We start from the raw sequence: 24,422 nt of genomic DNA on the forward strand, positions 1-24,422 counted from the left end.
TAAAACCTTATTATACAATATATATATATATACTCTACACATAATTTTCTAATATCGACAAATTAAGGAGATATTCACATGAATACTAGGTATAATCTTTTTTAATTTAATATAATGTTTTTTTTAGTTTTGTAATATAAATTATTAAGAATAAAAAAAATTTTTTTTACTATAATTTTTTGAATGTATAATGAAATGTATCTTCTTTCGTCAAAATTTTATTTTATGTAGTTTTTTTGTCAATTGTCAGATATTCCCTCTAATATTTTAATTGTCTTTTCAATCACTTTGGTTGATGGTATCTCAAAGTAACTTCGATGAAGTATACGCTAAGATATCTCTGCAATTCATCTAAAGGTATATTATTTACTTAATTTTGTATTTTTCGCATTGCGCTGGAGAGTGATGTCGCCTTTTTTCTCAATTACTATAAACGAGGCCTACATCGGGTATTTTTAAAAAGCAAACAAATAATAGTCAATAGTGCGACCTAATTGAGCATTTTCAAAAAAAGCATCAGCTTGCGTTTTTATAAATGTTTATAAATTGTGATAAATTTGCTTTTGCATAACGAAACACAAACGTTTAATTAGGTCTCTCTATAAAATATAAAATATATAGCTATGTAATTCATTTTAAATCGTAACTTTATTTGCTTGTTAAAAATGAGTATTTCCCAATAAATCTTCTTGATTCATTTTCAGACCTTTTCCTTGCGTTTCTCTGTTTTCCAACTAATTACTAATTAATTCAATACTTAAATATATTTTGCGATATCATCCTCTGTCTTTTTTCATTTGCCTAAACATCTAACCAGTCCTTTCTCATTTTTTTTAACTGCACAACTTCTACTTTTTATTATACGGATTTGGTGATTGCTAAATAGTTTTTAAAAAAAATCAATTTACTAATTCATGTGTTATGATCTACCATCACCTCCCAAGCCCTTTCCACGTTCTTCTTGTCTAAGGCTGCATTTATAGTAAACGCAATTCGCTCAAGCTATGCGAAATTTTTGGCTACGTAATCTACATAATCAAGCTAATATGAGATATAATTTATAAATACTGAGACAAATAATCAAATCGCTTACACCTGTATATTTCAAAAAATATTATCGCTGTGACCTGTGATTTTGACGATTAATTTTGCATCGCTATACCGAATCGCTCTAACCATAGTAGCGTAACATTCCTACTAAACTGCCCCGCTTCTTAGGCATTTCAGACCTTATATTTTAATTGGAGACACTATTTAAAAAACAATGGTACAGTTCTAAAATAATTTATCTTTACTACCATCATTCTTTCCCCTTAATATTAACTGAAAAAATATAATTGCTTTAATATTCTTGAAGGCCACCGTTCAAACCAAACCGTGGCAGTTTGGCTTTTAGAATCGTTTCCGCTATTTGACTCGGTGTTTATATCGGTTCTCTGTACGGTTTGGTAGGATAGGAAAATTTTATATTATCTTTTATAATTATCAAATAAACTTAAATAATATCAATAACTTTTAGAATGTTAAAATGGAATAAAAAAAATTCAAGCAATTTCAGTTTCTTGTGAACAATTATTTTATAAAGCAGATGACTTAATAACTAAAAAGAGAATAAATATGATAATCTATCATGTGTATTGGGCCTGGCTCAAAAATGGAATATTATTTAGGGAAAAAATTTTCAATCAAATCTTATTGAAGATGTTATTATTATTCCATTTTAAAATAATATTGTTTATTGTATTTATCCTATTTTATGAATCCTCTATTAACATAAATTAAATTTTTAAATTTTATATAAATATTTATTTTTTTCAAAACCAAAAATAATCTGTCTGAACCACGTTCCTGTTTGATCTTTATATGAGGTTCACTTTTCTGCATGGTCTTTAGAATTGATTTTGCAATTCAGTCTTTGAAAATTGACTCCGAACTGAACCGAATCGTGACCTTCACTATTAAATATTTAACAAAATTCGCCTAGCTCCAATTTCTAGCCCTATCCTGATTTGATTACTTTTGTGTTTAACCAAGGCTAAACAGCTTTGAACTAGGACACCCTATTTTGGTTTTAAGTGTTTGGTGACATTGTTATTTTCCCTATTTTTTGTTCTTTTTTTTGTTCTTTTTTTTGTTTTTTTTTCTTTTGCTTTTTAGGTTGCTTAGCCGAAGCTATATACACGGCTAAATAGTTGTTTAATAATAAGTCGAACACGTCTTCAAATCATCTTTCTTTTCTTCTTGCAAAATCTATTTCATTTTTTAAAATATTCAATCGTTATTATCATTCTCTTTATATTTTAATAAAATCTTTATTGTAATTATTATTTTTGTTTAGATTAACTAATGAGCCTCTGAAAAACAATTATGGAGAAAGTAATGATGCAAGGACAATAAAAATAAACAGTAAAGTAGAGCCATTAAACACTCAAGCGTTTGGGTTCTCTAATGTTGAAACCTCTTTATCCCGCATAGATTTTCCGTACTTGAGAATCAAAAATGAAAATTACGATCCCTGTAAAAAGGAATATTTAAAAGCTTATAATTTCCATAAAAAAATTTATCACAAACCTTTCGATGCGAAAAGTAAATTTCGATTCTTTTTAAGAGGGGTGATAATCTAAAATAAGGGGTCACATTGTTTTTACTATTAAGCGGTATTGAGGGTGCATTCAAAATGCTACATACATATACGGTAAAGGCCTAATCTATCTGTTTAAAATGTCAATAGTCCAACTGCTATTTTTAATAACAAAATAAATCACTCGCCCTTTTGGTCCTATACCTAAAAAATAATAGACTATCCCATGCTAATCTTATTTTGTCATACACAAAATCTATTATATAACTCCTTTTTTCTTGTAATATATAATTAAAAATTAGGTAATAATAGATCGTTGGAATGGTTAGGACCGGATTATCTTAAAGAAAAACACTTTAAAAATGTCAAAAATATTCCCTCCAAGCAAACTGATCCTCAAGCTAGTCAAGATAGAGTCGATCTTGATACAAGTATGGTTTCATAAAAAATAATCATCAATACAATAATTTAAATAATCGTAGAAACTAAAGTCCTTACCCATAAAAAGTTATCATCGAGGGCATTAACAAACATCACCAATGTATGGCAAGTAGATCAAACATATACTAAAACGCCAAGCGGCGGAAAGAAACACATAAAAACTTTGATGGCAAATCAATTGTACAATTCATTTTGGAATCAATTTAAAAATAACTCTGATCAAAAATACTTATCACATTGTTCAACACCTCTTATAAAAAATTACAGCACCTTTATCACCCATCCACAATCACATATAATCAAGGATCAATTCATAGACTACAAATTGCTTGAGTAATATATAAAAAAATTTATTTAAAAAATATCCTTTAAAATATAAGAAAAGTGTTCTCTCATTTTAAAATTATAATATTATAATAATGCAACACTTTAAAAATCAGGAGGAGTCAGAGTAATTAGTCATTTTTACATTTTCTGATAAAATACATTTAAAAAAATTTGAAGGAAATTAAACACAAAGATAAACTGATAACACATTTTCTCTCTTTCTTTCGTTTTTTCGTTCTTTCTTTCTTTCTTTCTTTCTTTCTTTCTTTCTTTCTCTTCTTTCTTTCTTTCTTTCTTTCTTTCTTTCTTTCTTTCTTTCTTTCTTTCTTTCTTTCTTTCTTTCTTTCTTTCTTTCTTTCTTTCTTTCTTTCTTTCTTTCTTTCTTTCTTTCTTTCTTTCTTTCTTTCTTTCTTTCTTTCTTTCTTTCTTTCTTTCTTTCTTTCTTTCTTTCTTTCTTTCTTTCTTCTCTTCCTTCCTTTCTTTCTTTCTTTCTTTAGGTGTCAACTATTTTTATTTTGGAAAAATCTCACTAAAGTTATTGGATTATATATGAACGAGTTGAACAACATAAGTGGCGAAGCTAATATTTTTTTACACTTTCTTATAAGTTCTGCTATCGATTCTTTTTTTTTTCTGATATTTAAATTATTTATTCTTTAAATCAGTTAATATTAAGTTTATTTTATTAAGAAAATAAATATTTTCGACCATTATTTATTTAGATATAACCCAAATCTAAACTTTGATGCAAATGACGCATTATCTAACAATTTGGAACGAAATCATTTAAAATCGGACTCATCTAATTCAAATTCTATCAGTTCATTCAATTATTACGGTAAATTATTGATAAATCTATATAATCACTATCAATATGATTTTCCCAATGGAGTAGCTAGGGAGGGCAAAATCATTCTCAGTGTGAGCACGCCTTAATATATATATATTTAAGCAAAATATTTTTCTGCCTATTCTGCCTAAAATAAAAAAATTAATTTTTTAGCAATACCAAAATGATAAGAGCTAGAGATAATTCAATGCTACAACTGAATTATATTCCCCTGTATTTAATCATATTTCATATAAAATGGTTATAAATTATAACTATCATTTCATATATTTTAAATAAATTTTTGAAAGACTGAAAATTAAATTAATCTCTTTAAACCTGAGATGGCAACTTATATTTATTATTAAATAAATTTAAATCTCTTAAATATATATTATATATATCTTCAATAAAATATATTTTCATTATATAGCTGATACCACCGACGTTGGAATTTACGACAATTATGATTTAAGGAATTTTTACGAATCAGAAAAGGAGTTATCTTCATTGAGATATATGGATGTGCCTCCAAATTCACCCATATAAAAAACGGATATTTAAGAATAAATAAAATAAAATAGGAGTTATCTACATAATATTTTTACTATATTTATATGATATCAAAGTAGAATTATATAATTTTTATAATACAATAAAAATATATTTCTTATAAATTATAAAAAATATTTCATATAAATTATATATATCAAATAAATTTTGTTTATAAAATGAGATAAATTTATGAATGCAAATTATGACGCGGCTTTAACGCGGCGCTTGGTAAGATAGTTTTATTTAATCAATTTTAAGCTAAATTTATCATCTACTATAAAAATAGTAATCTAACTCTCATTTTCCTTAAATTTCACTAAGAGCGAAACACCTAATTGGTACCAAAAAATAGAACTAGCGGTGACGATGTCAATGTATGACATACATGTGTAAATATATTCATGATAAATTTGGACATCAATTTAATAAAAATTTCCATAATCATATAATGGATAATTCATTTATTTATTGTATAAAATTGAGCAAATTTTCTTAGACCTTGAATGGCGCTTGCACCCATTCCAAGAAAATTTGTATTTTGACAACCAAAAAATGGCTCATATATTAAGGAAATTAATTTATTTAATAACATCAAATGGTTAAGGAAAATTTATGTTTTTAAAAAATGTGAGTTTTGTTAAAAAATTAAATTTAATCTTGCGAAATCATAATCTCTTTGATTTTTTAAATATTCTCTCTAGCCATGAGAGCCTTACATTATTTTTAAAAAAATATTCTTGTTTATGCACATAAACATCATTGCCGAAAAAATATTAATTTTTTTTTAAAAAAAATCTATATATGAAGTTCCTTTAATATTTAATTTATGGAAGAAAAAAATTTATATTAGAGGGGGCCTCTAAAAAAATTTTATGAGAATCGCCAATTTATTTTAGACAATTATAGTTCCCATCTCCACTTCTAATAACTTCCTTTTTAAAAAGTTTTTATCTACATTATACTTTTTTGATATATAATACTAGTATATTAGACTTAAACAAAAACGGATCGAATAAAAACGAATATAAATACTAAATTATTCTTTTTGTTCGAATATGATTAAACAATTATTAGAATAAGTCAACAATTTGTAATAATTTTTAGTGTTGAAATCTATAATTTTAATATAAATAAAAGATAAATTGAATAAATGTGAAAAATATTTCAATTAAATTATACTATTTACATTTAATTTATTAAATTTATGATGTGAAAAATATTTAAATTAAATACTATTTATATAGTGGGAATATGTGTTCTATTTTCATAATTCCCTAACAAGGGTCAGTAGCTCATTTTATTGATGAGAATTTTAAATTAAATGACACAAAATAGTCCAATAAAAAATTTTAAAAAAATCTGTCAATATATTTTCATATGAATTATTTTATAATATTTTTTTAAGAAAACGATTTATTTTAAGAATCAAATACGATTAGTAAATTTTATTTTACATACGAATTCGATTTGGTTAAACGAATTGAATCGAATAAACGATTCGTATAGCGTTGTTATAAAGCCTGATTTAGGAATAATAATATGTAAGCTGGAGATTTTGCTCAAGGGTGCAGAAAGTTTTGGATCTCCAACACTAGATTCGTGTGCCTTTATATAAACAATCTATATATTTTTTTTGACTAAATAAATGTCATATATTTTAATAAAAGGAATAGTTTAATTTGAGTTTGACATAAAAAAAAAGTACAATCAGCGGAAAAAGTTATGGACTAACATCAAATAATTTAATTAGGACATAAATAATGTTCTTCATCTTGGTTTTAAGCTGTTATCAAATATACTATAAAAATAAAATAATTTTTTTGGTGGAGGGGGGGGGGGGGGGTAAAGATTATTTTATAAAAATTATTATATTAATATTATTATAATATATAAATGTTTTTATAAAAAAAAATTACTGTAGTTGTTTTAATGTTTTTTATAACCGATTACACTTATATTTTAAACTAGCTGCAACTATTACTAATACATACAATCTATTATTTATCGAATAAAAATTGGAAAAAGGAATTTATTTTTTTCTATTATATGACAATTATATAAATAGGAAGAATTATATTATTATTTTTCACAAATTTCTCACTGTTATATAGTAATATAATAAAAAAAAACTCTTAGCAAGGAAAAAATATTTATATAAATCAATATTTTATCCCTTTTATAACAAAAAAAATTATTTTAACTAAACATACCATCATCATCATAGTATTGATTTTAGTATTATTTTTTTAAAAAATTTTTATAATTTTTTTTTATAAAACTATGACTTAAATATATTTTTGTAACCAATTTTACGTTTTGAAGAAGAATACATAATAGATTAAAAACTATATTAGCATCATTATAAGTAATATTATTATTTATTATACCTGTTTATAAAAAATTGTATCGGCTAGTTATGATGCTACTAGAAATTCTTATATAATTCTATAAAAAAATTCAGAGGGAAATACTTTGGCTTTGCCGCCAGGAGGAGCCAAATTTCACAAAGCACGGTCATAAATAAATAATTTTTATAAAATTAACTATCTCATAAGAATAAAGAATTTTTATAGCTTTTAATATTTTCATTTTGGATTCACATTTTTAAAATTTTCCTGCTTTTCGTTAAAATTTTTTTGGCTCTCAGAGAAACTTTTAATAAATGGGTTATTATATATAACTATAAATTATTATGACCTTAATTAATGAGAATATTTGATAGTATTAATATTTAATAATTTTAAAAAGGGTAAAATAGAAAATTGTCAATTGGCAAATTCTAAATGATAATTTTTTATTTTTGAAGGATGTTTTAAATAATTTATGCGATTTTTTATTATTAATTATAACATTCAATTTGATTATCAGCAGAGGGGAAAAAACAGCATATAATAGATGAATTTTTTAATATTTTATAATAAAATATCCAAAATAATAGTTCTCTCTCTGATTAAATATTCAAACCAGAATTTTTTTTATTTATATAAATTGATCAAATGCCAATTTTTTTCGATAGATAAGTTATATCCCATATTCCTTGAAATTTTTTTTTATAAAATATAATGTAAAATCAAGTTTAATTTTATAAAAAAAAATCAACTTTTGATCATTCATTGCTATCCACTCTACACACGGACAATTTTACGAGAATTTAATTACCTAAATTTCAAGGCATTACATGATTGCTGTAATTTAATATTTGTATTAACCTGGTCTTGTCAAACGGCCCGACAAGTTGACTGCAGGTTGTTACAATTATCCTCTAATTTCTACCAGTTAATTAACAACACTATTGTAATGCTTTGAATAACTGATTCATTAAGCCTAAAAGCAAAATTATATTAATTCATCAATTTAGAACAAAATTAACGCTTAGCTCTCAAACTCTGCCCTCTTTAATGGCCCCTTTTCTCGAAATTTCAATGACGAAATAGCATGTGCTACCTGTTTTAGAAGATTTGAAACTAGACAAGAATTATAGTACGAATAAGATAATGTCTTCCAATATTTCCGCTGTAGATTTAGAATTTAAAAAAAATAACTGAAAGTATAAATGATATGACAAATTAGTTTTCTAGCTCATAAATTCTAATAATGAATAAATTATAAAATTATATTATACCCCGGTATATATAATTTATATTCTATTATAATAATATATTTATAATTTTTTTTTCAAAAATTGGTATCTCCTTTATAATGTTAAGCTTTCCCGAATATTTATTTTGAATATTTAATAGAATTTAGATAAAACATTTTTTTTTACAAAAAAATTAAATCTTATTGTATATTATAGTAAACTATTAAAATATTTTAATAGTTGTTTTAACTTTTAAAGACATTTAAATGACAAAATTATTTTGAAAAAAAATAAGAAGTTGGATTTGAGATAGGAAAATGCCATCATTTAAACCAGACTCTGGGCTGAAAAATGAATTTAAAATAAAAATCTATTTAATACCATAAAAAATGATGTTTTCAATTCTTTTATCAAAGTTAAAATGATAGTTAGAATTTATCTGTGATAAGGACAAAGTTATTATTAATTTCATTTTACTTTATTTTTAAAAAAGTTATATTTTAATCATTTATTATTTACACTATAGATCAAATTCTTCCTAATTATCAAACTTTTTTTCTCTAAATGTCGCGATCAACTAAAAACAATGGCGCAGACTATGGGCTCGGAATGAGAGACATAAACCCATACGGCCAAAATAGAACTACCGCTATGAATATGAGCAATAATAAAGATACCGACAGATCATCCAATCCACAAGAAAATTATTACGTTCCTAAGCCTGATCAAATTATTTATAATCAAGATGAAGAAGAGGAAGAAGATGAAGATGAAGAAGAAGAAGAAAGTGAAGAGGAGGAAGAAGAAAGTGAAGATGATAGAGAACATCGATTCAAGTTTTGAATAAAAATATATATCATTTTTTTTCTAAATTCTTTGTTTTAACGCGCATGTAACATTCCCATTTATAACTTTTTAAGTCACATGGTGCCCATTTTATAGCATACCGACATTTTTTTCAAAAACATAGTGTGCTTATTCTAAAATGTAATAACATTATACTTTTATATTTATTTTATTTTGGATTCCTAAAACTTAAATTTTACCATGATCTCAGTTAACTTTCCCCCTGTTAACATTTAAATTTCTGGTGCGAAGAGTATACTAATAAATCTATGCTGTTTAACCAAAATTCAGGGCCGAGCTGTTTGAAAATTAAAATTTAAGCATTCAATTTATATTATCTAACTAAAATATTTTTTTCTCAATTTTAGCTTAATTTTTTTTTTGATTCGCATTAAGTTCTGATTTGTAGAAAAATAGGCCCAATTATGGATATTAAATATTGTTATTTTTTCATGTTAAATAATATCAATTTCTGAAGGTAGGATTGGTTTGACGGACAAATACTTGTGAATGATTTATTAATGAAAGCTGCTGTATTAGAATTTAGTCCATTTAGCCTTATTTTACTTCCTCCATTTATTTCTATTTTGTAAGATTTTAGATAATTGAATAATTGATCGATGCAGAAACTTTTACTACGGGAAGGAGGGTGTGACGTAAAATCATAATCAAAATTGAAAGGGATAAATAGTTACGAAGACCTCTTTTGAATAAAATTAAATAGATTATGAGGGGGGAGGGGGGGGTAGATTTCTTTTTTTCGCTATAATTAATTTTGATTTGAATTTTATTTTTTGGTTTGGTAAGGAGAAAGAGGATAATAACAGAGTCGGAGGGGATAGCAGGTTATTTATCTTACAATTAGAGGGTATAGAAACCACATATTATTAAATAATTTGAATATATAATTGAATAAAAGGTTTTAGGGCATCCTTTGCATCTATAATCATAGAAATGTAGTGAAAGAAGTCGCGTTGGAAAGCATTAGTTCAAATTGGTGCCCTGAATACAGCTGTTGTTGGAAATAATTGTGTAAAGGCTTCGTGCCTGTGATTATGTTTAAATTTTCTTTGGATTATCAATGTTTTGAAGTTATTAATATTTTTAGGCAAATAGTTTGTAATATATCCAAAATCTTTACATTATTTATAACCTTAATATATCATTTGTAATCGGTATACATATAGTTGTGAAAATGTGAATTTTAAGTTTGAAGGAGTTTGATTTCAAATAATAATAAAAATTCCAGGTCATAATTCCTTTAGCTTTAATATCATAGCCTGCCTAAATATAAAAACATAAATGTTTGAATAACATATATTCCATCGAACTGCCGATAATAAATATCTATCGAGGAGAATTGTTAGTAGCGATAATCTTTATTTTCGAAATTAATCACAAAGCCAACTTTTTTGGCTACATCGATTGTGTCAATTTGAAATTAACAGTATTCTCTAAAGTTGCTATATGGGAATGATGTCACAAGCATATTCAAGATTTATGTAAAGTTAAGGTTGAGATAGCATTTGATTCTTTTTGATATGTTTATTGAATCAAATACTTTGCCAAAATTATTAAAAATCCTGAATAGGGAGATGTTTTTAGATTTTAGTCCCTTATAGATTATTAGTATATAACTCTGTTGAACAAATAATACCAAATCTAAAATGGGGACAAGTTCTTATCCAGATTCATATTTATTACTTTACGGCCCGGCCCGGAATTTTTTAAATTCATTATTTTGAATTTTTGATCTGTAGGTATCTGTTGTATACCATTAAAATAAATTCTATTCGTGAGAGTAAGGATTCCATAGTGACATTTTTGAAAAAAGTTTAGTATACAATTCTAAATCAATAAGCTGCTATACATAAAATAAATTTACAAAATAGTGGTAGTGGTAATCCATATTCAAATCCGACTACAACTATAGTACAAGAAGAATCAAAGGTTGATCGGAGATCCTTTTCAAGTCCGCCAATGAACACGACAGTTGCACAAAAGCAGTCTTATTATTCTGGGGCCCATAGGAAGTCAAGGGTTGAAGTGATGAAGGACTGTTTCGATTCCTGGTTCACAAACGTTAATTCCGACTTGCTCATATGCAAGGCTTTTTATTTCTTCTTTTTTTCGGCTTTCGGATCGCTCTATCCAATGCTAGGAGTCTACCTGAAACAACTCGGCTTCAATCCTAAACAAACTGGGTTAGTTATGGGATTCCGGCCCTTTGTCGAACTCTGCAGCGCACCCTTGTGGAGTAGTTTAGCCGAAAAATATCAAAGGGCAAAACACATACTCCTATTTTCGTTAGTGTGCTGGATCATTTTTACTCTATCCGTGGCATTCGTGACTCCCAAGCCCGCGGGATGCGTAATATTTAATGAAACGCACCGATTTTTTGAACCACCTTTACAACATACATTCGCAGAAGACCAAAAAGCTGTTAAACTCAATCAAGGCTCAGAATCGTTAAAGCCAGTTCCTGGTGGTACTAGCGCTAAGTTAAAAAGACGTTCAGTCTATTTTGTTAATACTAATTTAACGTTTTTTAGCGGAAATCCAAAATTTTTTATGGGAGATATCCCCATTAAATCTGAAAGTATGCAGCCATCATCCAAAACATTAGGAGATAACAGATTAATTCTTTTCCGAGTCAAACGTGATATATCCTTAAAGGACTTTTTTGATATTAAGAGAAAAGGGCACAAATTGCCGAAAGGTTACATCTTAGGTAAGAGTCCAATAATCATATCTCGAGATTGGCTAGAAAATTACCCTGAAAATATTAAAACCTTGGTTAAACCAACCTTTAGCAACGTTTTATATGACGAAAAGGAAGTGCAAAGAACGTTTTTGATAAATTTAATGCTGATGGTAGTCGGAGAGTTTTTCGCGGCCCCTTCTTTGCCCATAGCCGATAGCGCCACTTTGGGTTATCTCGGTAAATTTAATTGATATGTTATTACAAAAGAAAGAAAGAAAGAAAGAAAGAAAGAAAGAAAGATAAAATGTTTAAATGTTCCGCGATTTCTCAAATTATAGGGGTTTATTAGTGGATGGCAAAAGAAACATTTAAAAAAAATAAAATCGATTTTTAAAATCATTTCATGTCCTGTTTTAATATTTATGATTGATTTTCGATTTTTTTTTCAACATTTATAAGAATTTATTTTAGAAGAATAAAAAGTTTCTTAATTTTTCCTTAACGCGTCCTTGGTTATAAAGGAAAATACTTATTTGTCACAAAAATACTCGACATTGTTTATTTTTCAATTTATTAATCTTTTTTAAACGGAAATAAATATCTGTATTATTTCTTTGACCTATTTATTTCTGATTCGAGATTTATCTATTATAGAATAATTTGTTGATAAGAGACAATACCGTGCGCAGGCATTTTATAATTTAATTTCAGCAAGCAAATAGTTTTTAAAAAAAAATTCTTTCTTTATCCCATAGCATATTATATTCCAGATTCTTTTTTTACCCTATATAGCAAAAAATGATATTCATTGTTATAATTAAGTTAAAGATGGTCAGCCACATCTTCTACTTTATATGAATGATAAATCTATTAAAAGTTATTTCGTTATATAGCTTACTATTTTTTTTAAAAAAATTTAATTAGTATCCTTTTAAACTTAAAGTAAAAAAAAATTCTGTAAAATCGATAACTTAACTGTCCAAAGAGGAAGATGACACTAATTTAACTTACTTAAGTAGTTTGAAGTTCCATCATCCATTTACAATAGGTAAGATGTTATTCGAATTGTTTTTTTTTAATGAGTAAGATTTTATGACAATTTTAATTATAAGAATATGGCCTTTACGATAAAAAAAAGTTATTTTTTCTGAGGATTTTCTATATGCTGCCATAAAGTCTAACTTCCAAACAATATGGGATAAAAATTTGTCTTAATTTTTTACTCTTATATAATATTTTTTTTTAAAAAAAACCTTGTACACTTCACTCATATCAGATGGCAATTTGATAAAAAAAAATTTTAAAAATTGCCAGAAAAGTATCTAGGAAATCTTGTTTGGAAATGGTTTTAAAGATATTCTTATCACTTCTTTATGGATGAGCGAATAATGATTTTTTATTTTTTCTTATAGATAAATTTGTTGAGGGCTCTAACATTAGGAAATTTAGAAGTTATATAATAATTTTATATAATTAATTAAACATTATTTTCCAGATAGGCTAAAAAAATTTAAATATGATGCTTGTGGTTTATAATAAGATAACCAGTTTCATAAGTAGGAAAGCTAACGATACTTTCATAGTGCATAAATATCGATACAAATTCTAAAAGGGTCCATCAAATACCTATATAAATGAATTTTTTTGCCTTATTAGATACCTATACATTATTGTTACATTGCTAATACCATTTCATTTTTTTAGTAGCCGATAATAATTATAATTATTAAAAAAAAACATATATTATACATAAAACATAATATAATATTTACAAAATAACATCAATATGTTTTTTACATGAATTTAGCAATAACTCATTTTCAGTCTTTACCAGAAGTCATCCTCCTCCTATAGGTAACAAAATTTTTATTTTTGGCGTCCTACCTGTGCGCTAGAAAAAGTTACCCTTTTTTAAAGAATAGTGTAGTATTTGAAATTTAATTAAAACTTGATGAAAAAAATATTAAACTATAATTTAAGATAAATAATTATCGGATTTTTTTTCGCAATGCCTTTCGATATAATGCCATATTTTAACCACTCTGATTAAAATATTTCATTATAAAATTTATTTAAATTGAATTACATTACTGAAATTGAATCAAAAGGCGGAATTTTTCTTTGATTTATGCGAATTTCATGAAATATTTTATGAATTATCATCTTTTTCACATATGATTTTACGAAGGAAATTAGCAAGTGTATAATGTAATAATAATTTATACTTAATTAAAAAATATTTTTTTATTCAAGTCTAGACTTGATTCTGTTTATAAAACTGAGATGTATGGATGCATATGCGTGTCTTTTTGAGATTGGAAACGTAATGAATATCAATATTCCCTTTTTCATTCCTAAGATCTTATCTGGTTTTTTTTGCCAAAGCTTGGCTTATAAGAGGGTAAGATTCTTGTGGGGATATCCATTGACACATACGAAATCAAGCATGCTTAAATTCAAATTAAATTTATGCTTGTTAAAGACGCTTTTTTTCTCTCCAAGCTACATCATTAATAATATCTTAAAGGGAATTAAATTCGACATTAATTATAACCATTTAAATTATTGATATTAACTAATTCAAATTTTAAAAAAAAAACCATTTTATACTCTGCCTCTATAAATAAAATGTTCAATCTTTTTAGATAATAAATTTCAATGATTTTATGCATTATTAAAATATAACCATAAAAAAAAATAGCAGGAAATAATTTGTTAATTAAAATAATGTCTTAAATATATATTTTGCATAATTTAAATTTATAATTTTTTTTATTGAAAGAATTTTGTAATTAAAAAAGGTAAAGATAAAGAATGATTGAATAATTTGTTCATATTATTATTATAGATATTGAATTAAATGGTCTTATTTATAATCAAGCCCAAAATTTTAAATTATTTAACAAAACTTAAATTTGTGGCACATTAATTTAATCATTTTGATTATAATAAAAAAATCTTTAAAGATTATTGATTTCATCTTGAAAGGTATTTTATTCATTAAAATTAGATAGGAAGGCACAGTTTACATTGCAGATAGTGTAAAGGCCGAATCAGACATAACCAGTGCAATTTTTTGATCCAACGAATTTTAAAATCGGCCCAAATACCTGCAATACTTGAACCAGGATTTTTTAGATCCGATGGAAAGCGGCCTGATGAAATCACCCTTATCCCATGGAAACGGGGTTTCTTGTTTAAGACTCTTCTTATATAGATCCATTAGCTTTATCCAACTAAATCCAAACTAACTCGAATAAATAGAACAGCTTATAATTTCGAAATATTTGAAAATTTCAGAAGATCATATCTTTATCCACATATCCACAACCTTAACTTTCATTGGTAAGCTAAGCTTACTGACGATCCCTAAGAAATTCTTCCTTAGACAGAGGCTGCAATGGCTATCCTTAAAGCGAATTTTATAAGCTTCAGATTTACTTTTAAAAGATATTTTAAAGGAAGATTTAGGCATTTTTAGGTAAATTTTGATCAAATCAGTTCACAGAAGAACCCAAAGGCTGGCCATTGCCATCCTTAAAAAGAACTACATTCTTTTCAGTGATAGTCTGCTATTAAAAGAGACTTTCCTAGACTCTTTTTCTACTTCTTACTTTTTTCTCACTTTTTACTATATTTGTTCTTTATATAATTTTATATTTGTTTCGTTTTAAATATTTTACATATTTTGTATATTCTATTTATTTGATTTTTTTTTGAATTTATTTTTTAAACATTTTATATGAATTCGAAATATTATAATATATAAATATTTTAATACTTTGCTAAAAAAATGTTGAAGATTTTTTTCAAACTCTGAATTTTTTATATAAATAGCAATATAAATGAATCATAATCATGAAAATTATATTTTGATAAAATTACTCAAGTTTATATATTAAGCATTAATTTGTAACAAAAGCGTGTTGATTTCAATTCCAACAAAAGTGAAAACTTTTTTGGAAAAATTTTGAATGCATTTCAAAATTTTCAGGAAATATTTTGAATATATGGGGATTAGTGATCTGCTTCCGGCCTAATTTTTCAAGCCCGGCCTGGTCCAATTTTTTTAAAAAATTTGTCCGGTCTAGCCCGATCTTGAACTATTATGTCACGAAAAGTCCGACACTGAAATAAAAAAAATATATTTGTTTGCCCAGCCCGAATATATATAAATATAGTATAATTTAATATTTTTTTTAATTGTAAAAAAATATTGGCGACTTGTTTCTTACAAAAATTTTAAAATATATCAATTTTTAAAAGAATCCGGGCAGGGCCGTGCAAATGGTATCTGTGCAGATCTCTGCTATATATCTTAGGTGAAATTTATAATGGTTAAAGATTTTAAATTTTGTGAAGAAATAGTATAGAAATCAAAATGAAGGCCGATCAACATTCGTGAACGCCATTATTTAAATGCCAATTTTTCTGACAAAGAAAATGTTTGAAATCTTTTGGTTTTTATGTTTTTTATATTGTCGCCTTCTATTGTTTTGAACGTGAAGAATATTTTAATATAGTTTGATTAAGTAATGCCCGGACATCAAAGAAAAACTCAATTTATTCCACAAATTGATATGTCGTATTGGGATATGAAATTCACTTGGATTAAGAATTATCTCAAGTTTTAATCATTTACTGTGAGAGATTTTTAAATCTAAAATTATTAGACCTGAAATTCCCACACTGTGAATTTCAAACTATTGTCCAAAACTGGTGGAATACATTAAATTTGTATCGCGTTTTATATAGATTTTTCATATAAATTGAAAATAACAAAAATTTATGGCGAAATTATATGAATTTTATATGGTATATTTTAGATCTACATTTCCGGTGAAATCAGATTTTTAAAATTGCCCTCAATAAATGATATAAATTTGAGAGATTCCGAATACCCATAGATTCTATATCCCAATACGACATATCAACATGACTGGCCATGATTTCGCTTTTTCAAAAAAAGGTATTAGGAATTGTGTTTAACCAAACAAATTTAATATCAATGTGTAGCCCAATTCTTAATCTTTAAAATAAAATTTAAATTAAAGCTCTATCATTACAATATAAAATAACTAATTTAATAAATATTAACACCTAAATTTATCATCAGTCTCATATATTTAATGATAATATTTTATAAATTATTTTCTTAATATGTTAAATTTCAATATAAAATTAACCACTTATCTATTTAATGATTTTATAAATTGTAATCTTAATCTACATGTTATAATGCTTATTTCAATAATTTAATCATTCATCAACTTAAATATTAATGATATTTAATAAACTTAGACAATTATTATGAATATACAATAAGAATGATAGAAATTTCTTTAATATATAAATAATGAAAAAATATAATATATTTATTTACATAAATAACGAATAAATAAATCATTATTATTAGTATATTGAGCACGAATTCATTCTTCACAATTAATGCATTCCCATTCTTTTTTCTTGAAAATTCCTTCTTGTATATAATGCATAGTCACTCATAATTCTTCTTTAATTTAGGAAACTCTAACTAATATTTTTTCGCTAAATCACGTGGAAATATTTTTATCTAAAATAAATAATTTTTAACATAAAATATAGAAATTTATATATTTAAATCTGATGACTAATTAAATTATTAAACAAGTAATTCTAATATATAATTAATATCATTAAAAAATGCTGTAGCATATTTATATCATTAATAAATCTATAATAACTAATAACAGATAATTCTAATCAGTAGCATCATTGAGGGGGGGGGGGGGGAGTGCAAGGGCTCGAGCCCTCTGAAAAATTTGAAGAGCCCAAAATTTTCATTTTTTTTATATCACTAAAAAAATAAGTAGGTTAGCTAAAAAAAAAGTAATTTTGTAAATTATTGATTTTTTTGAGCCCCCTGGGATTGCAAAGCCTAGTAATGCTCCTGATTCTAATATGTAATTATATCAGTAAAAAAATGCTTTAACATATTTATAAGTTTTAAATATTTTAAGCAGAACCCCATGTTTTCTCCCTTGTATTACACAATCTTTTATATGGGGGGGGGGGTATATTTAGTTTATGAGGAACTTCGTCCCTATACCCCCCTTTAACGGACATTCAATCAGGTTTTTCTAAAGGTTTATATCTTCTACTATAATTAATTATTATATACATGTATTTGCTAATCAAAAAAATATCTAACACAAATGTGGGATATAATTCAATTGCTTTACCTTCATAATCAATAAAAAAAAATCTTAAATGACCCCAATCGAAAGCTCTTATCTTTTATACTTTTTTATCATAAATTTAGAAAAATATCTTTACCAATTTCGTCGTTTGATTTTGCATTTTTCAGAATAAAAGTAGGACTGATTCGAATTTAAAATTAATTGGAAAATAGGCACAAATTTTTGTATACTCAATAATCAGCATAAAAATAGATGTATATTGAATTTAAACAACCTGAACATATTCTATGTTTAGTTTTGTTCTATTTTGATGTAGGATTATTTGACAATATATAATTTATACAATTAAACTAATCATAAATAAATATACCATTTTTTTCATATAAAATATACCATTTTTTTTTTAAATAAAGCGAATGGAAGCAAATTATAATGAATAATTTAATGCTATGAGAAAATAATAAAATTAGGCCCTACAATTTAGTAAGAAAGCTAATTAAATAAAATACAATCTATTTGTTTATACGGGCGTTAATTATTTAAAAATTGGTCTCTAATTTTAAAAAAAAATAAGGTGTTAATCTATCTTTAAAAAATGGTTCTAATTGTGGAAAAGATGGTGCTTTAGCATCTAGCTAACGACGCCCCTGCCTTGATACAATTATTTAAATAAACATAATTGATAATTTGTATCATAAGTGTCTTCAGATACAAAAAAAATGAAAATCACAGATTTTCAAGTTCTGCTTTTCCATAAGACCCCCTCCCCCATCCCGACCTTGCTTAAGACAATTTCCTAACCCGAGTACTTTTTTGATTGCTAAATATTTTATACATTTTTATAAGTTTTTTGGATAAAGAATACACTGGTATCAAAAACCTTTTAGAATTTAAATTAGGATCTAGCGTTTTATTCTCAAGGGGATTAAATTATAGTAAACTTCAATTTTGCACCATACACAGTTGAAATTTATAAATTATATATTTTATTTTAATAGTTTGTCGAGTAATTTTATTTTATTGACAAATAGATTTGCATTGTCGAATTTAAATTATTGCCGAATATAAATTGGCTCAAATTCATAAATTAATTTTAACTTTTTTTAGATATTTTTTTCAAATTTATTGTATTAAAATACGTGTAAAAAACATAAAAGGCACAAGTAGCAACAATTATGGCAAACAAAGGATGTTCGGATCTTTGGGATGGGGGTTGGCCATGTTTTTCATAGGCGTAGCATTGGATCAATCTACTTCATTCCCTACACATCCTTGTGGAGACCACGATCCGGGTGAAAAAAACTATACCATATGTTTTGCCGTATTTAGTGTATTGATGAGTCTAGCGTTCATCGCAGCTAGTCAATTCTATTTCAAATATCAAACTGAGGATGATTTTATTCAGATGAGAGAACTGGAGGAGGAATCTAGAGGATCTTCTGAATTTTACAAATCTGGGGGACGCAAACAGATCGAGGTACCGATATCATTACAATTTAAATTCAATATACAAATATATATAATGCCAATGATTTATAAAATTATCTTTATAAAATTACTTTTTGGTCACTTAGATAAGATTTGATAATAAACCACCTTATTTGAATTTTTTAAAAAAACTATAAAATTATAAACGAATAAACTAATATATTTTTTTAAGGCTTTGAAAGCCTATGTGCCAGGTACCACTAAATTCTCAGGGTCGGATAGATTCGATGATGATTTTTCTGAGTCCTACAATAACGATCCTATCATAAAAGGTTCAGTAGAAAATAAAAATTTTAATTTTCAAATGATTGAAAAGAAAGCTCCACCACCATTACCTCTTCCGCCTAGACCACCTACCCTTAATATTAAAGAGTTTAAGGGAAAAAAGGATAAAACAAAACTAGACAAAGAACGCCTATTTCGGCAAAACGAACTTAAAGCAGACGCACCCTCCTGGATCAAGGCACTCAAGGCTTTCAAAACTCCCTATCACATCACATTTTTGTTTATAGCCTTTTACATGGGATTAGGCATGGGTTTCGTGTTCACGTTTTTATTCTGGCATCTGCAGGATATAGGTGGTTCACCCACCATTTTTGGCATGGCTTCCGTAATAAACCATATGTCCGAGCTACTAACCTATTTGTTTAGTGCAAGAATGATGAATCAGTTAGGGCACATAAAGGTAATAAAGTAACCATTCAATAATCTCTATAATCTTTGTCCCTATCAAAAAATATTTAAACTTTAGATACTCTATTTCGGGCTAATTGGAAATAGCATAAGATTTTTGTATATATCCTGGCTGAGAAATCCATGGTGGGTCTTACCATTTGAATTCATTCAAGGTTTAATAAATGAATTATGCATTTTAATACTATATCTCTATATCGTGCAGGCCATTTTAAGATTGATTATATTATTAAGAAAATTTTATGGGATATTATAATTTTTTTTGATTTCATTTTGATTCCTTTAAGGCTTAGTTAATTTAACCATCATTTTAAACATATTATATTAATTTATATAGAGATTTAATATAATACTCATTAAGTAATTTAATAATATTTTGAAGATTTAATGAAAAATAAAAATTTTTTAAGAGTTTTTCCCATATAGCCAAACATAACTTAAAAATTGAAACTAACTTTTATAGAGCATATATTTTCACAATAAAAATGCGCAATTAAAATTAAATTTATTTAAATTTCAAAATCAGTGGGATTGTTATAGAGCACCTCAGTCAAAATTGAAACGTGTATATCTTACAAACTATTCAAAAGAAATACATGAAACTTGGCCTAAATATACAGTTTAAGGTGAAATATAATACAAAAAAAACTAGATCATTTTGGGGGTTTTGAGTTATACTACCTTTACAACTCAAAAGTAGACTACTTTATAATTTTTTATATTCTTGCCTAATAATGATAAAATATTTATTACCGAATTAATTTTTTAAAGCATAGGGTTAGATAGATTTTCAGATCGTAATTATACAAATTAGTGCATCTTAATAGGCGTAAATAAAATATGTAAGATTAAAAAATTTTTATTCCACGTTAGGCTTGACCCATGCTGCTGTATGGATCGCGTGTTCGTCTTTCGTATCACATACTGTTCCTATAGAACTAAAATCCTCGGCTCAAAGCTTGCTACAGGCTTTACATCATGGATTGGGCCGTGGGTGTGGTGCGGCATTAGGTGGAGTACTAATACAATCATACGGTAAATGTGATATAAAGTTCAACCCATATTTATTGAATAAATTTGTTTCATTTATAATAATTATTTATACCATTTTTTAACAAACAAATTATTCTGATACATTTTTGATAATTCGAAAGGATTTAAGGTGTTATGCATTAAATCATATACTATTCTAGTTAATAATTTAAATACATTGTCGTTTGTTGATATTCTCCAGATGGTTCGAATTGAAATAATCAACTTTTAAGTTTCAAATCATTATTCTTACATTAATTAAATTTGAAACAAAATTTGGTATAATGACCTTAAAATGAATTGATTATTAATATGGAATTTTTTAATTAATATAATTGGAACATATTAAAGATTGGTCATGTATTTTTTATAAATAAAGTAAAATAAAATGTTATAAAAAATACAGCTCTGTCAAAACTTAATATTTATATTCAAAATATGGTTTACATGTCCTAGATAATCATAATATCTATCCATTTATAAATCTATAACTCAACTTGTTTTTAAATTCGAATAGAGCACTACCAAAAATAATTAAATGACTATATGTTAAAATTTATAATGATTACAATTTTAATGAAAAATCTACTCTGATATTTATTTCCATTAGATATAAGTTTCTTCTTTTTTTATATATACATATATAAAACTATAAAGGTTATATTTATTTAAATTTTGAATCTAAACTAAAACTAAGGATCGAAAATCATATTTCGTGCATATGGGGGTATATCGATTTTACTGCTTATAATATTTTATGTGATGAATAAGTACTTCGCTAAATCTCAACCCTTCCCTGATATTTCGCAAGATCTTCTTTTTGAAGAACACGTTCATCTTGATCCCCATGGTCTGCCCTTGAATACCAATTTATCACGGTATAATTTTTTTTTGTTTAATTTTAATTTTATTTTTAAATCATAAAATCCAATATTTTATTTTTATATTATATTACAAATGTATTATAATGGTTTCCATAATGATCGATTAAAATCTCTTTTATCTTAGTTAAGCGACCCTCCATTGGAATAGTCAGAATCTTGGGAATTTTATAAATATCTAGAACGAATTTTATAATTTAATTTTTCAAAAAAAGTTAATTTCGCATAATAATAAGTTTAAACAATAATCAATTTCAAAAGAGATGTGTCTAGAAACCTTTTATCAGACCTTCAGGATGGTAATGAATCCTTACATAAAGACCCACATCTATCTGATCTAACTAACTATAACATCAATCGTCTGACCCCTATCTACAAAAGTATTAACATGCATTATATAATATAATTTTAATTATTAACACTTTAAAGTAATCTAATATGAGAATTATTTGAAAGATCCATTAATAACGATTTTATTAAAGGTTAATTAATATAATTAAAATTTTGTCAAAAATATTTTTTAAAACAAATAATATTTTTTTTTATTATTTAAAATTAAAACGGTTTCAAACCCAAAATGCCTAAAATTTAGCATTTTAAAAATTTCTGGTTGATTGAAATTGATTGTAAATCCTTGATATTACAAAACGCACTCACAGTTAACTAGATTTTGCGTAAAAATTAATTATCTAAAAAATCCACTATTTTATCTAAAGGATTTTTTAATTAATAATATTTTTAAACTCTGGGATCTGTGTGCATGAATAGTCTAAAAGGTTTAATAAAATATGAAATGAAGTATATTATTTATGAATGTATTACATCAAAAACATTTTTGAATATACAATGAATGGTTTTATTTTTTCTTCATATCTTCATTATTTTAAAGTGTTTTCATATTCACTAATATTGTGATTTTTTTAAAACAAATTATCAGATTAGAATCTAAATTTTTAAAAAAAATAGAATAGCTTTTATTAGATCTTGATTTAAAACTTATAATATATATATAGCCTATTCCTTAAATATTATTGTTAGGTAATCGAAATGACACAAACTACTTTGATGCCGATTAAATCTGCGTTGTAGCAAAATCAATATTATATAGTATCTTAAAAAAAAATAAAACTCATACTTTGGTCAACCCAAACACAACGCTACTAATAAATATATTTTTTTTCTACATTATTTATACTATGAAATATTAAAATATCAAAATGTATTATTATCTGAATCAAGTTTAATTGGTGCAAATTTTAAAAATTTATTATCAATCATTGACCTTCAATGCGAACAATATAATAATAAATATTTTTTGAAGATAATCCTATGACATTTAAGCCGAATGGAAATAGCATATTGGAGCAATAATAAGTTGTTAAAATTGAGATGTGAATGTTTTTTTCATTATTGTATGGATACAAAATATTTTATATGAAACCATATAAATATAAAATCGATTTATATTTATCAATAATAATTTGATTTTAATTATTGCACTTATCAATCTGGTCTAGTTGTTTTTATATAAAAAGTTATAAGATGATAGATAAATCAGGGGACCGCTAATTTATTGATAACTTGTACTATATTTATAAAAATTTGTAATTATATTATATCGATCCATATTTCTCTGCATATTAATATATTATTTAACAACATTGTCAAGTTTATAATATAATCATCGTCGCAATAAATTATTTATATATATTAAATGCTGGCATATCATTTTTATTACCATGGAAAAATTACTTTAAACTATTTTGAGTATACTATATAAGGGGTATAAAAAAATATAATGAGTTTACTAGAAAGGGGCAAATGCATTGCGTGTTTTTGTAAATATAATTTTAAGCAAATAAAAATCCAACCTACAAACCTCCCATCCCAATTTTACAAAACGATTTGTACAATATATCATTACAAAGTAATAATTTTTAAGAAAAATAAGAAAAAGTCCTTAATTATTTTAATGAAATCATTATAATTAAAACAAATATTCAAGAAAACATTTTTATAAAAAAAAGACAAACCAAAATTATTTTTATAAAAATATAACATATCTGAAGGCCTACAATAACCGGATCCAGCATCTACATGAGAGAGGGAAATAGGAGCCCTTTGAATTCAATTTTCAATGAGGAAGGGGGGGGGGGTAGAATTTAAAGGGGATAGGCTAAGGGGTAGGATAAAGTAATATTAAACACTATTTATAGATTAAAGACAAAATAATTGGTAAAAGGATTCTAATTTATTTATATATATTTATTTCGATTTTAATGG

At 25.7% G+C, this 24,422-nt stretch overlaps 2 protein-coding genes across 3 annotated transcripts; both read left to right on the forward strand.

Annotated features, from left to right (window-relative positions):
- Positions 1 to 405: 405 nt before the first annotated feature.
- LOC135930239 (uncharacterized) lies at positions 406 to 4,743 on the forward strand. The gene is made up of 6 exons (XM_065467022.1): positions 406 to 449; positions 2,339 to 2,586; positions 2,884 to 3,012; positions 3,064 to 3,355; positions 4,072 to 4,187; positions 4,612 to 4,743. Exons 1-6 carry the CDS (start codon positions 406 to 408, stop codon positions 4,725 to 4,727), a joined length of 945 nt encoding a protein of 314 aa, XP_065323094.1. The 3' UTR covers positions 4,728 to 4,743.
- A 2,291-nt stretch (positions 4,744 to 7,034) lies between these two features.
- LOC135930491 (major facilitator superfamily domain-containing protein 6-like) lies at positions 7,035 to 23,823 on the forward strand. Of its 2 annotated transcripts, none has more exons than XM_065467290.1 (10): positions 7,035 to 7,098; positions 8,840 to 9,149; positions 11,052 to 12,100; positions 19,203 to 19,522; positions 19,706 to 20,218; positions 20,285 to 20,381; positions 21,100 to 21,261; positions 21,956 to 22,136; positions 22,401 to 22,519; positions 23,178 to 23,823. In XM_065467290.1, the coding sequence occupies exons 2-10, from the start codon at positions 8,878 to 8,880 to the stop codon at positions 23,213 to 23,215; spliced, it is 2,751 nt and encodes a 916-aa protein (XP_065323362.1). In that variant the 5' UTR covers positions 7,035 to 7,098; positions 8,840 to 8,877; the 3' UTR covers positions 23,216 to 23,823. The 2 variants fall into 2 exon arrangements, with proteins under 2 accessions (XP_065323362.1, XP_065323361.1); XM_065467289.1 differs by having other exon boundaries at positions 7,044 to 7,246.
- Positions 23,824 to 24,422: the final 599 nt, after the last annotated feature.

This window comes from Gordionus sp. m RMFG-2023, chromosome 5 (assembly GCF_954871325.1).
Source record: "Gordionus sp. m RMFG-2023 chromosome 5, tfGorSpeb1-WG-v2, whole genome shotgun sequence".
In the NCBI taxonomy this organism is placed as follows: Eukaryota; Metazoa; Nematomorpha; class Gordioida; order Chordodea; family Parachordodidae; genus Gordionus; species Gordionus sp. m RMFG-2023.

Coding starts and splice junctions, on each gene's coding strand:
- LOC135930239 (XM_065467022.1), top strand. CDS start 406: ATGTCGCCTTTTTTCTCAATTACTATAAACGAGGCCTACATCGG. Junction 2,587..2,883: donor CAAACCTTTCGATGCGAAAA/GTAAATTTCGAT, acceptor ATTAAAAATTAG/GTAATAATAGATCGTTGGAA. Junction 3,356..4,071: donor ATAGACTACAAATTGCTTGA/GTAATATATAAA, acceptor TTATTTATTTAG/ATATAACCCAAATCTAAACT.
- LOC135930491 (XM_065467290.1), top strand. CDS start 8,878: ATGTCGCGATCAACTAAAAACAATGGCGCAGACTATGGGCTCGGAATG. Junction 9,150..11,051: donor GATAGAGAACATCGATTCAA/GTTTTGAATAAA, acceptor TTTACAAAATAG/TGGTAGTGGTAATCCATATT. Junction 20,382..21,099: donor ACCATTTGAATTCATTCAAG/GTTTAATAAATG, acceptor ATTCCACGTTAG/GCTTGACCCATGCTGCTGTA.